The sequence below is a fragment of the Neophocaena asiaeorientalis genome, unplaced genomic scaffold (genome assembly GCF_003031525.2).
Source record: "Neophocaena asiaeorientalis asiaeorientalis breed wild unplaced genomic scaffold, Neophocaena_asiaeorientalis_V1.1 scaffold264, whole genome shotgun sequence".
NCBI classification, from domain to species: Eukaryota; Metazoa; Chordata; class Mammalia; order Artiodactyla; family Phocoenidae; genus Neophocaena; species Neophocaena asiaeorientalis.
In genome coordinates this window covers 2,950,850-2,966,036 of record NW_020185332.1, presented here as the reverse complement: position 1 = coordinate 2,966,036, position 15,187 = coordinate 2,950,850, and the positions used below count along the sequence as shown (strand labels likewise).

The window sequence follows — 15,187 nt, the reverse complement described above, 5'->3', positions numbered from 1 at the left end:
AAAAAAAAAAAAAAAAAAAGCTGGGTAACGGGTACGTGGAATTCACTCTGCCATTCTCAATACTTTTGTGCAAGTTTTGAAAATCCCCCATAACAAAAAGTTAAAAACAGAAAGTCTCCCTCTTTTAAATCTCTGTAACCTCCTTCCCTTTAATCTCCATTTGACAGCTCCAGGTTCCTGACACCAAGCTGGGCTCATGCCCATATCCCTCCAAATTCTGCCTGGTACCTTCCCCACAAGGCTACAGCTTGGAGGGGAGTGTTGGGGGCAAGACACCCCCCCCCGAGAATGTTTCTGCCCTCTGCCACCCCTCTTACCCTTCCTCAGTCAGAGTTCGTCTCCCTCCTGTTTTCTGGAATATTAGGTACCCCTGTTTTCTCACTCACCATGGCCTTCCTCACCTCCCAGTTGGTTGGGGCCCCATCTGTCCCAGACAGTGAGTCTTCTATTCAGGGGTTGTCTTGTCCTTATCTGTCACCTCCCTCCAGAGCCAGAGCACAGTCAGTGTTTGTTCAATGAACTGGCCTCTTCTGCTCCTCAAATATGCCCACTGCTGGGTCTCCTCTCCAGGGGCAAAGAACCTTCTCCACAGGCCAAGAGTTTCACAGACAAAGCAGAAAAGGCCATTCAGTTCCACAGACATGTACAGAGGCTGCCAGTGGGGGTGGGAGCTGAGCACCCAGCCACCTCCCACAAGGGCCCACAGCCCTGCCTGATGGAGTGAGGTGGGAAGTCGCCACCCTCAAGATCACCTGGAGATGTGGGTGGCTGGTACGGGGAAGGGGTTCGCAGAGGAGACTCTGGCTTCTCCTACCATTATTACTCTGTTCCATCCCTTCACTGCCAGCACCCTGCATCTGCAGAATCACCGGTTACCACGTTATCACGCCATCTCCACCCTTCCCCACGCAAAAGGGTAATCGTGTGCGGCATGCCTCTGCCTCAGAGCAGGGACAGACTGCTGCCTTCCCCAGGCACCGACTCTCCAGCCTCCTTGGGAATCGCTATTCAGGAAGATGTCACACGCTCACCCTGCGCTCCCCAGGATGGCATTTGCCCAGAGCACAGAGGCTGACCTTTCATTCACAGCCTGGTGAATGAAAGGATCCTCTGTGACGGTAGATGGGCCGGCCCACAGAGTGGCGTCCCCCAGGTCTTCATCCGTCTAGGTACCAACGAAACACCCCATCCCGCCACCATCGGCCCTGCCCTGCCCTGTCCTTCATGTCTCTGTTAAAACGCCAGCTGTGGGTGTGTCGGGAGGAATCTAGCAGGTCCTCTGGCTGGGCATTCCACAGGCTTCCTTGGGCTCCCCTTGGCATCAGGTTCTGCTGCCAAAGGGTGATGGGAGTTGGACCAGCCAGGTGACAGAGGAAGGTCACAATCTCCTCTGATTTCCCTGAAAGACCTGGGGGGCATTTTTCACTTCACTTCATTTTGTCTTTGGAAACTCTTAGTACATAAAAGAGTCTGTTCATAAAACATCTAAATGACAAGTTGTTACCCACGACTGGACACGAACACAGAGAAGACGATTCCACTACTGTGAGGAAAACCACTTAGGGTTCTGACCCCAGCTCTGGGGCTGACTAGCTGGGGGACTCTAGACAAATCCTGTCCTGTAAAATCCTGTAAAAAGAGGGTGTCGGGTGGCTCACGTCTGAGGACCCACCAGTATGGACAGTGTGAAGCTGATGCCAGGATTCTAAAATAACCACTTCTCTCTCCCTTTTCCCAGTCTCCCTAATTCAAACCATCATCCACATCTTACTACTTTATTGCATTTTATTTCGACCTTCACAAGAAAGTTTGCCCTGAGTTGCTCAGTCAGGGGCTTCCTTTCCTTAGGAAACCTGTTGACTTGGCCAAAGGGACCTTTCATCTTTGCAGTGTCTTATGCCAAATGGGTATATCATGTCCTGTAACAGGGCAGGAAAATTCTTGGAGAGCTCGTAGATGGGTCTTTTGTATCAGTTCTTCCAGACAGGGTTTAGGGAACAGGGCTTTGCCATCTTCCATCGATTCCAAGATGCACATTTTTGGATCTCTGAAATCAGGACTTAACTCCCAAACAGTGGCATCATATCCTTACTGTCGGTCTGAAGTGAAGGCAGGTGTTCCGGAAGATGACCACACTGATTCTGCCCGCCATTGGGGCCACCCAGCCTCTAACTGTTTGACGTTAGGTTCTCTGCTCGAGGTTCTTTTGTTTTTGTTTTCTTGTTGTTGTTTATTCACTTGTTTTGAGGTTCTTTTGGATCCCACTGATTGTGCAAATACAGAAAGCAAACCTGCACGAGTACCATGGACCTGGGACTCCTATTCTCAGTGGAGGATTTTTCCATCCCTCTACCCAGTGTCAAGGTTGAGACACACACACATTCCCTTGCCTCCCCTTCCTGCCTGGTGGCTTTATTTCCCATTTACCCTTTCAGTGAGGGTGTCCCAGCTTTGTATGTGGAATCTCCTATTGGACTTCCCATCCTGGGCTTTTTTTTCTTTATTTTGGCGTCATAAAATAATGATGCATTTACATTTGATGAAAATATGCTTTCTTACAGTGGATGAAAAAAGTTTCTCTTACAAATGTTATATATGATATTTGAAGCCATCCAGCATGCGAATAGAATTAGAGGTAGGATTTTAAAGAAATGGTTTCATGGGATCACAATCTCATGCCTCATCCTAAACCACTCCCCATCTGTGCTGCTCACTGGGCATCCCTGCCCCCACCAGCACGTCAGGCTGTTGACTGCCTGGCGCCCATCATGGCTCCCCGTGACTCTTGGGGTGAAGGCAGAGCTCTTTAATACGGCAAAGCCCTGCTGGTCCTGTCTTCTCTCCAGCCCCATCCACACCATACTCTATTCTCTCCCCTCCAGCTTTCTTCCTGTCTGAGCAATTTCAGCTCCCAGGCCCCCTCCCAGTACAGAGCCCTGGCATGACAGCTCTGTGGGGAGCACTACCTTCTCCCTGGTTTGCTTAGCTGATCTCAGCTCCAGCGTCACCACCTCAGGGATGCCTTCCCTGACTAGATCATCCCCCACTGCAGGCTCCTGCAGTGCTGCATCCTTCTCTTTCATTGCATAGGTCCCAGCTGCAGTTCTACCTTTGCAGAATGTTCTTGATGAATGTTGGAATCTGTTACTGGACTGCAAACTTCGTGAGGGCAGGAAACATGCCTGTTTTCACTCAACATTGTATCCCTGGGGCCAGGCTGAATGCCTGGCAGTAGATAGGTGCTTAGAAATTCTTTGTGAATGCATAGATGGATGTGTCTTGGTGTAACCTGCCCCACAGCAGAGAGTAAACTCTTGGAGACTGGGGTAGTTAGGGGAAGCAGAAGGAGCGACGGACATCATCAGAAAGTCTCCACTTTTGCCACTATTGTGACCTTGGGCAAATCACATCCTCTCTGTTTCCTCAGCTCCAAATTGGGAATAACACCTACCCCACCTATCTGACGGGGGGTTTGTGAGTCTGTGAAGGCACTTTGAAATGATATGATCTGTTCCCTCACCCCCAAGCTTCTAGCACAGCACTGGGCCCACACTCCACACTCTTTCTATGTGAGCTAGTTGGCTGGTCCCTCCTCCGGGAAAAGGGAGACAAGATGATCCAGTCCTCAGGGAGGGGTGCGCACAGCTTGAGGTCAGGAGGGGAGCACTGAGCCTTGGGCTCCCCAATCTTAATGTCCACCCTCTTCAGACCTTAGGGACATGAGAAAAGGAACCTGCTTGTTGAGTCCTTTCTGGCCTTCATTCCCAACACGAGATTGGAGCCCTTAGCCAGAGGCGGGAAGTGGAGAAGGGCAAGATGCTGCCCCTTCCCTCCTATTCTGCAGGTGATCTTCACACAGGGACACAGCTGGATGGGAACGATAAACTGCGTGCCTTCTAGGACACACTTCTTAGGACAATTGCCTGAAGGTATAAGGCCTCCACCTGACTTGGCAAAATACATGAAAACGCTTACTTTACCTCTGGGATCTGAACTTTAATATTAACGTGGATTTTTACAGTAGAGCCTATTTCTTCCCATATACTTCATCTCAGAGTCGGGCATCCTGGGTTTCCGTTGCATCCGTATCAACTAGCTATGAATGAACCTCGGTCATTTTCCCTCTGGAGGTCAATTTCCTCTTCAGTTTCATGGAAATGACAGTAGCAACAATCATAATACCACCTACCTTCCTGCCTCACAGGTTCCTTTAAGGATCAAAGCCATAAATGCTTGGTAAGTGAAAAGTCCATAATAAATGAAAAGTAATCTTTTCTCTGTGCATTCAGAATCCCTCCTTCAGCAGCAGGAAAGCACCAAGCCAACTGACTGTTATCCCTAGTTAACTAGAATATTACCCAAGACCTGCAATCTTCAAGGCGGGAAGCGAGATGTGAACAAATCCGTCATCACAAATCGGTTATCAGGTATCTCTCCAGGGCTAGCCGTCCTCCCTCCGTTGGAGAGTGCACTGACGGGTGTTCATCCTCAATCGTTTTAACAGCTTAGCTGCCCTGCCAGCCACCCTCCCAGAAAACCAGGCTGGTGAGAGGAGGTACAGAATGGATAACCAGCTAGCCCCTCCGTGATTCTGCATTCTGGGAAGAGGGTGGAAGGCTATGCTACAGACACACACCCCTGCAGGAGAATTCTAGTCGATGCCCTGGCAGGGCAGTTGGGAACAGGCTTCAGCAAACCATCCAGGAGGCATTCCTGACTCGATTCTGGTGCTCAGAGCTTCAAGCTGGCCTAGACTTCCTCACTGCGTGATCTGTTGAGCAGCTCCCCTAGGCACTCACTTGAGTCCTGGCAACACACGGAGCTGGGGCTGTCCATGCTCCCACTCTCCAGCTGGAAGCCGCCCACCAGTTCCTGGAGCCACTGTAAGTCTGCCAAGAGCTCCTGCCCCAGGGCTTCAAACTGCACCTGCAGATGGTCCAGTTTCCTGGCTGTGCTCCCGAGGCGGGACCCCGTGGCCCGGATGTCCTCTCGCAGGAGCTTCTTCGAGGACTCTACTTTGCGGAACTCGTACCTGAGCTGGGACAGGTCGTGCCGGGCTCTCTCACTCTCCTCCCGGTACCAAGCCTCCTTCTCATTGTAGATGGAGACCAAGGTCTCCACATCGTCCTGGATGGTGTCACGGGCCCCCGCCAGGGCCCGGCATCCCTGGTCCACCCGAGCCACGTCCTCGACCACACAGGCAAAACGCTCAAAGTTGACATAGGTGTTGTCGGGGGGCATGCTTGAGTGGCATTTGAGGGTGTACTCTCTCAGGCGCTCGGTCTTCAGCTGGGCGGGCTCTGCCTTGCGCTGTTCAGGGGTTCTGATCTCTCCTTTGGACTAGGGGGTGTTTAGACAGAAGGGCCAGAGTTACTTTGACGTCTGCTCCAAGGGCAGTCCAAGGTGCAGGCAGACGGCACACGAGCAGCCTCTTTGCATTCACTGCATGCGCCAGGCCACGGGAGGACCAGGGCGGAATGATCACCCACACAGACCGTAAGAAAGGTCAGGTCGAGGAGGACGGGTGCTGCCTGCGCACTCATTTCAGGGCAGGGTGGTCCACGGCCATTAGAGAGGGTCTCCACACGCATAGCATTTAAGGGTGCTCGCACAGACAAGCAGGCTAGAGCCAGGATTCTGCAGGCATCCACTCAAGGGCGGAAGCGTACAAGGCCATGGCTCATGGGGGGAAGCTGGGGGCTTCTCTCCCTCATGGCTGGTGGGCTCCCTGGGCCTTGGCAACACTCAGCAAGCTGAGCTAGGAGGCAACCCACCAGACTCCCTAGCTCTGTGGTCTGGGCCCAAACCTGGAGGGCCCGTGGCCTTCCCCATCCTTCAACAAGCAGATGAACCTGGCCTTCTCCAGAGCACTCCAGCCCTCCCTGCTCTCCATCTCCCGTGGGCCTCTGCCACTTCTCATCTGCACCCTCAGATCATCCTCGCCAGCTCTCCCATCTAACAATTTCAGTGAATGGGAAGTCTGGTGACATCCCTGGGAGCACACATCTCATCAGTCAGCAGAACTAGGGCCAAAATCCCAGTCTCCTGATTCCTATCCTACCAAAGTGCTTTTCACTGGCACTTCACTGTGCCTAGACTGCAACGTCCTCTGAAAACCCAGCAGCTGGAAGCCCAGTTACAAGGCGGGTTAGGCAGGGAGTCACCTTTGTGTCCCCACCCTCCCCAGAGAGAATGGAACTGCCCTAAGGAGTGGCTGCCTCTCTCTCCCAGCAGGCCTCCACTTCAGAGCCCCATTCCCTGAAGTCTCCAGGGGCCTGAGGAAGCCAGTGACCGGTTTGAGTGTCATCCTTTACTCAGGACTTCGAAAGTCAGAAACAAGGAGCCCCGGTTACAAAGTTGAGGTTTTTAACTGTCACTGATCTCTCTCTACAACTGAGGAGTCCTGATTTCTGCTTTGAGAATGACAGTGACGTGTCCTCTGACAAAGAACCCTTTGTAAGATGGGCCCAAAGAACAAGGAGTTCAACTGACATTTGTGAAGGTTTCATTTCATAAGTCACCTGAACACGTGAAATAGAAACTTAAACTTGTAGACCTATTTGAACAAGCCCAGACCCTTAGAAGCCCCCAACTAGCTTTCGTCTGTGCTTGAGGGTCAGTGTTTCAAGCAAAGGCCTTTCCATAGGTCCCCTGCATCTGGCCGCCCCAGGCAGCCCTGGCCACAGAGCAGGGAACTGCTCACTGGAACTCATCACTGTGCCCTTACCGTGATCCAGGGATGTCTGAGAGCCTCTTGGATCGTGAGCCGTTTCCTGCAACGAGGATCAGAAAACAGTGATGGTCCATGAGAAGCTGAGAGCAACAGTCTCCATTCTCACTCTTCTTAGACCTCCTTTTTGGCATTCTTCAAACACTGCCATCAAGCTAGAACAATAAGGTGGATGGGGAACTGGCTGCATTCCCTGCATTCCAGAGAAAGTGGTCCAGGAAGACACCTCAATAAAACGACATCACATAAACCTTCATCTTTGGTCCCGGAGTTGAAGGGGCTGACACCACACTATGGAAGAGTCATAAATGCTCTCCACCGCAAAACCTTTTGGTCTCTGTTTTTCTGTCTGCCTCCCGGATCCAACTCTCTGCCCTTCCCTGCTCTGTACCCATGTAGGGTGATCCCATCCCACCTAGCACTGATCTTCAATAGGGAAATTGGGCCCCTGCACTTTAGACGACCCCGCTCTGCCCCTCTCTAAAATCTGTGGGACCAAGAGGATATGGTCTTCTAAAGTCTGTGGACCTTACCCCTGCCTCATCTAGGCCGTGCTCTGGGTACCCAGCACCCTATAAGCCCCTGCCCATCTCCTTCTTCGATCGCACAGCCACGGGGCTCACCCTGGGCCCTGCAGAAGGTGTGGGATTAGCAGGTCTCCTATTCTCCCACTGTTCTGACCCCTCTGGGCCCACTTCCGCCCACTCCCATCCTGAACTGACTTGAAAACCCTGCCACTTTCCTTTTTGAATCCTAGTTCCAGGTGCCTTTGGGACAGACCGCAAAAGATAATGAGCCCTAGAGAAACCCAGGTTGACTTCTACACACACACACACACACACACACACACACACACAGAGTTATTTGCATTTCAGCAGAAAAAGAAACCAGAACGACTTGAGGAAACAAGATGAATGCCATACTCCTCAGCACCTGCCCAGATTAGACCACAATGGTCGATGATAGCCCATGGCAAAGCAGGGACAGACGGACACGGCTTTGGGAGAGGTGGCAGGAGAGGGTCAGTACCTGAGAAGCCAGTGCCCTCCTCTGTTCTCTTACCGGGTCTCTTTAACCAGAAGCTTCCGAATGAAGTCCTTGGCCAGCTCGCTGGTCTGGCTGAAGAACTCCTCATCAAAGTTGTAACTCACTGCTGTGATATTTGCCAGTGTTTCCTGCTTTGTGTCTCCCAGAAAAGGGGATGCTCCACTGAGGCTGGGCACACAGAGAGGACACACATGACTGTGGGAAAGTAGATGCAAGTGGGGGTGACGGACTCTGGGAACCCTGACTCGAACTGCTGTGTGGGCATGGGAGGCTCCCCACAACCCTGCTGCCCCCTCTGGGGGGGGGGGCAGTCAGCAACTCTTCAAATGAGTCCAATTGAATACACTTTATAGAGCTCCTGTGACAGAGAGAAGTACCTGTGATAGAGAGAAACCGTGTCTTCAAGGGACTCAAAAGGGGAGGGGAGACAAATACAGAGACCTGGCTCTTCATAATCTCCAGCAGAGCACAGAATAAAACAGGAGGCCAGAAAAAGGGCTGTGGGAGCACAGGACAGAGGGGAGGCCCAGAGCAGGCTTCATGGGAGAGCTGACATTTGCATCAGTTGTGTCCTGAAGAACGAAGAGGCTGTCAGCAGTCACAGAAGGAGCTGGAGGGTCTTCTAGGCTAAGGGAGCAGCTTGAGCATAAAGCCTGAGAGGTGTGGCAATAGATGGGCCGTTAGGGACTGGAAGGGTGAGTGATGTTCCCCTGCAGGGTCTGTGGGGAATGTGTTGTTCAAGTAGCGACTCCTGAATCTACTGTCTCCTGACTCATGATCCAGATGTGCCATTGTCCCAGAGGTCCCTGTGCCCTACCCTAACCCCTCCATGCGCTCCCTGCCTCTATTAATGATGTCACTTCATGAACGTACCCAAGCTAGAAACACAGAATCTTTGACTCTTCCTCCTATTCCCTCACCATTTCTATCGGTTCCATTTCCTAAATACCTCTTAAAGGTCATCCCTATCTCCATTGACACTTTCTTGGGATAGTGAAAGCAAGGTACCCTGGAAAAAAAAAATCTGATATTTCAATCCTGGATATGAATCCCAGCTCTGCCACTCATGTATGAACCTAGGAGAGCTACTCAACCTCTCTGAGCTGCAGTTTCCTCATCTGTAACCTGAAGAAAAGAAAAGTCTCCACCTCACATGACTGTTGTGAGTAAGTATATATAAAATGTTGAAGAATAACTATATAGAGACTGTTCCGTGCAGTCCTGGCCCATACTAAGAACTCTGGAATTGACGGTCATTATTATTGCCATTGTTAGCTCACAAAGAACCCTCTATGACTCCCTGTTTTCCATAGAATCACATCTGAACTCCTGAGCAAGGCATCAGAAGTTGGTCCACACGCTCCATATATTTCACCACACTTACGAAGCTCACCGCTCCCTTCCTCGGCTAGGACAGCCCTTCCTTCCCTCTCTACCAGGAGAATTCATCTCATTCCTTCTAGCCCAGTTCAAATCAATCTCTCTCTTCTCTGTCTCCCCCTCCCCCTCTCCCATTAAACTTTCTGCAGTCCCAGCAAACCAGTGGCTCTCCCTTCTGTGTCTCACAAAGCCATGTTCATACCTAAAGGATAACCTTGGTCCTACTGGGTAAGAGTTCGCTGTCCGGTGTCTCCCACACACACAGGGAGCTCCAGGCAAGCAGGACAGATTCTCCTTCAGGTAGTATCCTGAGTGCCTGGCACAGTGCCCACCATGGAGCAGGCAGCCAATAACCTGTACGGAATTCAATGAGCTACAAGAAGATTGTGTGCCCTGGAGACACTGGAATTCCATACTCTTTTAATATGGAAACCAGAGTTCTGAAGATATCAAGGTGTCAAGAGTCAACATCTGAATATTCTGGCTCTAGTCTGGAACTATACAGCAATGCAGCAAATTCTCTCTCTCTGCAAATTCCTCCTTCAAATTCCTCCAGGGCTTTTAAAAAATACTGATGCCTAGACCCCGCTCCTAGCGATTCTGATTTCATAGATCTGGAGTAGATATTGAAAGGTCTGGCGTGCAGCCAGGGTTGAGACCCGCTGCTGCAGCTCGGGAGACAGGATGGGCGGGGTGGCGGGGGGAGGCGGGAGGTGTCTACCACATCGCACAGAGCTCCCAGTCCAAGGGGAGCCAGAGGGATGCTTTACAGGGATGTTGAGAGAGTTGAGTGCTGGTGCCCCATCCTTCATCCCCTCTGGCTGTGGGCTGCCTCTTACCCAGAGTGCCATAAAAATACCATTTTCCAGGAGTGCTGTGAGAGGAAACAGTTGGGAAGTACTGATGAAATGAACACCAAGTAATCAGCCGTGTCTGTCTGAGCAGTGCCGGGAAGTTTGCACGTCGGCTTACTTAACCCTCACAACACACCCATGGCAGGAAGTTTGTGATTCCTATTTTTCTGATGAGAAAAACAGGCCCAGAGATTCAGTCTCTTCCCCAGGCCACAGAGATGGAAAGTGACAGGTCCACTACCCGATGCAGGAAATCTCTGCTTAAGCACTTAATACTTCAGTGACAGGAAAGAGAGACTCTGGGGAAAAGGGAAGAGAGAGCATGTGAGAGGAAAAGGGATCTTGAGAAAGGCGGGGGGAAAGGCAGAGAAAGAAGAGGCAGGGTCAGGAAGGCCATGGAAGCTTGAGGGCTGTCCCAAGGCTTTGGAGTGAAAACTGACATTTTCACAGGAACCCTGGGTCCGGGTGAGGCTGAGCGGTGGACCCCCGACCACAGGAGGGATGCAGACACAGTCTGTGCAGGATGGAGGGCTGCAGGTTCCTGCCCAACCCCAAGCCCAGGGTCAAATGTATGAAATGGAGCTGAGAGCACTTAGCCTCAGGCTTGCTGTGTGGCTCTAACACACCTGGTCGTGGTGGGCACTCAGGAAATGTCAGTCTGTCTGTCTGCCTGCCCCCTCTCATCCCTCCAGCTGCCCCCTGGATCTGAGCTGGGTCAGAGCCCCGGGATCAGTGATACTCACAGGATGTAGGTGATGACGCCGATGCTCCTGTAAAACAAAGAACCGTCGAGTCAGGGCTGCGTGGCTGTCATCCCAGACCAGCAAGGGACACCCCACGCGGTTCTGAGGGCCCTTTCACGGCAGCCCCTGGATGCCATCTCGAGTCCCACGCCCCTCCCCACTCCACTCTTCAGCAGCAGCCTGGGACTTCTTTGGAGTCATCAAGCGCTGGACGTTGAGTCCAAGGACCCAGGTTCAAGATCAGGTACTCCCGCACATGCAGGCTGCGATGATCACCTCTGAGCCTCTTTCTCCTCTTAAAATGAGGATAATGAGAACTACCTCACAGGACCACTGGGAGGAGTTTAGAAAACCACGTGATCAAGCTGCTTAGCCAACTGTAGAGCGTGGCTCACATGAAATGAGCCCCATCTGTGCAGAGAATCCATCACCGCGGTATCCCCCGGCCCAGCACAGCACCTAGAACATGAGGCTCCCGGTAATCACCTGGCTGACTGGTGGGATGAGCTACCGTCACTATCATCTTTACCGTGGCTGCAGCAGGCCTCGGGTGAGCCTGCACCTCCAGCCTCACCTCTCCCCTTGTTCTCTGCCTCGGCCGTGTGCTAATTGGCCGCGGGTCCAGCACACCCAGAAGAGCCAGGGGCTCTGAAAGGTCAGTGTGAAGGAAGAGGTTTTCACGGTCAAGGGGGATGTCAGCCAGAGCTGGGGTCTGGGCCACCTGGGCGGCCTGTACAACTTACCACATGTCAGCCTCCAGGCCCAGGGGCTCATAGTTCACAATTTCTGGAGCTGAAAGAAGCCATGTTGAAGAGTCAGCAGGGGTATGAAAATGAGAAGAGAGGATCGTAAAGAATTTGAGGGAATTTGGTTCCAAGTGTCTCCATCCTGAGCCCTCACTAAGGAGAATCAGAGAGGCAGATGGGGTGAATCTGGCACTAAGGATTCTGAGGAAGGGAGCTGCCTTTTATCCTGATGGTGAGGAAGACGGGACAAAGGGACTCCTGGAAAAGGAAGAGGAGGGTGGGGAGAGGAAGATGCGGGAGGGGACCATGCGGCCTAGAACAAAACCTGCTTGAGAACTCTCCACTGGAAACCAGTCAGGTCAGCGCTGGAAGGCGATGGAGGAGAAGAGGAGGCAGAGAGGGAATCCACGCTCCTCTGAGTCTGTCTGAAAGAGGGCAAGTCCCACCTGAGAAGCAGGAGGACGTTCTGGTGGCCACTGAGGTGATGAGCCTGTGGTGCCCGAGGGGCATCCAGAGGAAGGTGTCCAGGAACAGGCTGGGTATTGGACGTGGGGGTGGGGTGGACCAGAGCCATCACACAGGCGGAAACAGGAGCCGTGCGAATGCTGCCATGACCAGGAGAAGGTGCAGAGTCTAGGAAAGAAGACTCTACCTGGGACAGAAGAGGACCAAATGGTGCCTGGTGATCAAGCCCATAAGCCCTGGGAAGCAAGTGTTGGATTTCACACTCACTGCAGTGCCCAGAGAGTGCTGAGTGTGGGCAGTGGAGATAAGGGTGCAGACGACTCTCTAAAAAAGCTTGGTGATGAGGGGCTTCCCTGGTGGCACAGTGGCTGAGAGTCCGCCTGCCGATGCAGGGGACGCGGGTTCGTGCCCCGGTCCGGGAAGATCCCACATGCCGTGGAGCGGCTAGGCCCGTGAGCCATGGGCGCTGAGCCTGCGCATCCGGAGCCTGTGCTCCACAACGGGAGAGGCCACAACGGTGAGAGGCCCGCATACCGCAAACAAAACAAAACAAAACAAAAAGCTTGGTGATGAAATAGAGAAGAGAGGATGATAACTAGACAAGGGAGAGGGACTGAAACTTTTTAACCACAAATGGAAAAAGGTGGGGAGTGGGAAAGGCTAAGTTTGTTCATCTAGAATAATATCAAAACCTCTGCTTCTATAGGATGTGCCCCCATCCCACCCTCCCAGATGCAGGGAACCACTCTCCTGGCTTATTTTTCAGCTTCCTAAAAATGATGCCATACTGCATGGGATCTACTGTCACTTGACTTTTTTTCCCCACTCAAAATGATGCTTCTAGCGTTCATTGAATGTTCATCCATGGTTTTTCATCTTCACTGCTATATAATAGTCCATTGTGTGAATATAGATCATCTTCTAGTCATCCTCTTGGTGATCATTTGGATGGTTTCCACTTCTTTTATTCTTTTATTATATTATTATCTTTTATTGGAAAAACATTGCTATGAACTTTTTTCTACCTGTCTCCTGAGACACACATGAAAGACTTTCTCTAGGACAGTGATATTCAAAGTGCAGTCTGCAGGCAAACAGTCTGCAGACTGTCACTGGTCCTGACAAGATATGTACAGAAATTGACAGTAAGCATTTAGAGACTTGCATAGCAATTTGACATTGCTGCGACACTCAAACCGTGATCACTCTTCTAGGAATTTATTTTTATTGTATCTTACTGAACAAGCAGTCCAGGATAGACTTTTTTTTTTTTTTCCAAGTGGTTCACCATAGTGAGTTTGAGGAGCACAGCTCACTTTCTAGTGCTCATCTACTCGATATACATACACACTCATTTCTGTCCTTCAGGTGCTTTTGTTTGTCCATTTTCATCTGTGCTTTTCATCTTCTTTCTTGTCTTTTCTTTCTAAATCGCTTTTTGTTAGTTTTCTTATTGTTTTTTCCCCCAGCTTCTACTTTTGTAATGGCTACCCCTGAGACTTTACTATGAATATCAAATGAATTCTAACATAAATCAAAATTTTGACCCTCCTCTAACAATACAAGAAACTTAGAACACTAATTTCAAGTACTCTGTCCTAGCTAACGTTATTTTCTTCAGTTTCTAGTTCTTTTTTTCAGTCCTACAATTAAAGCTTCATCATCAGCATCATCGTTATCATTCTTTAGGAAAGAAAATAATTATATTTGCCTAATGTTTTACTGATATCTTTGCTCCTATTACTTCTTGCATTGAGAACTCCCTTCAGAGTCATTTTCCTTAATTCAGGAGTACATCTTTTAGAAGTTCCACTAATGAAGATCTGCTGGAGGTTAACTGTTTTGTCTTTTTTGTTGTTGTTTTTTTGTTTTTGCTTTTTTTCTGAATCTCTTACTTTCATTCTTGAAATATAATTTCTCCACAATTATGGGGTTTTAATTTTTCCTCAGCTCTTTGGAGATTATATTCTATTGGACATTGGTTTCCATTGTTGTCTTGAGAAGTATGCTGTCAGTCCAGTTATTGGTTTTTGTTTGTTAATTTTTGTCTTTTGTAGGTAACCTGTCTTTTCTCTCTGGCTGATTTTTAAGATCGTCTCTTTGTATCTGGTGCCCTATACTTTAACTATAATGTGTCTAGGTATAGATTTTTTTTTTCTGATTGATATACATTGTCCTTTCTGTATCTGGGGATGCATGTTTTTACATTAGATCTGAAAATTCTCAGCCGTTCTATTCAGATATTGCTCCTGTATTGTCTTTATTCCCTCATCCGGGAATCCAAATAGACCTATGTTAGGCTTCTTATTTTAAACTTATTCCACTTATCCTCTCTTTAATATTTCTGTGTCTTTGTCACTCTGTGGTATTCTAGCTGATTTTTTCCACCTCAGTCTTCCAATTCTTTAATTCTCTCCTCAGCTGTGTATAATCTGCTGTTTGCCCCATCCACTGAGTTTTAAATTTCAATGAGTATATATTGAATTTCTTAAAGTTCTATCTGGTTCTTTGAAAAATCTGCCTCGTCATTTTTGAATCTCTTGTTGCCTGCTCATTCTTGTGAGTCTACCTGTTATTTCTATATACGTTCCATTTATTTAATAGTCAACATCTGATAATTTTAATATCCTACATCCTTGAACATCTAAATCTTGCTAGTCTCTGATAAATGCTGATATGTATACTTGCCTTTAGGAGAGGTCCTCCTATTGAATATTCTTGCTACTCACCACTCCAGCTCTACGTTCATAGGTAGGACAGGTGATGCTGAAGGAGTTACTTCACTTAAAGATTTATCTTACTTCCTATGAGTCCAGAATTGCATGAAAAATAATATTTTTCTCAAGAATCCAGTTTTGTAGTGAGAGGACCTTTTGGAAGACCTGGTCCACCCCACTCCCAGAAGCTGACACTTTTTAACCCTGGTCTCAGGTTAAAATTTCAAAGAATGATGGGAATAGGGAAGAGTGCTTATACCCTGTGTTCAGGGGTCTTGGGAAAAGGAAGTCATCATAATTTGGTCAGGGGCTTAGAGAAACCACCCTATATATCTGTAAGGTGCAAATAAGACCAGTTCTGGGCTGGAGCTGTGTCACACTGGCTCACAAGAGTCAACTGTGTGCATCTTTGCCCAACTCTGAATTCAGTGACAACATGTTGGTAGGTTGAAATTGGCAGATGCTATTCAACCTAATTAGGGTTGTATTCTGTTTTGTTTTGAGA

General features: G+C 49.6%; 1 protein-coding gene across 6 annotated transcripts in view; it reads right to left on the bottom strand.

Annotated features, from left to right (window-relative positions):
* DAPK2 (death associated protein kinase 2) overlaps positions 1–15,187 on the bottom strand; it is a 124,145-nt gene that overhangs the window by 8,828 nt on the left and 100,130 nt on the right. For 4 of the 6 annotated variants that reach the window (XR_003001830.1, XR_003001832.1, XR_003001831.1 and 1 more), the window contains 5 exons: positions 11,498–11,546; positions 10,755–10,781; positions 7,793–7,945; positions 6,728–6,773; positions 387–5,340 (listed from right to left, as the gene is read on the bottom strand). Coding sequence is in view for 2 of the 6 variants with exons in the window: in XM_024735184.1 (XP_024590952.1) it covers positions 6,728–6,773; positions 7,793–7,945; positions 10,755–10,781; positions 11,498–11,546 (275 nt within the window). In the remaining 4 variants the exon portion in view is untranslated. The remainder of the gene's footprint in view (positions 1–386; positions 5,341–6,727; positions 6,774–7,792; positions 7,946–10,754; positions 10,782–11,497; positions 11,547–15,187) is intronic. The other 2 variants (XM_024735184.1, XM_024735185.1) reach the window with 1 other exon arrangement.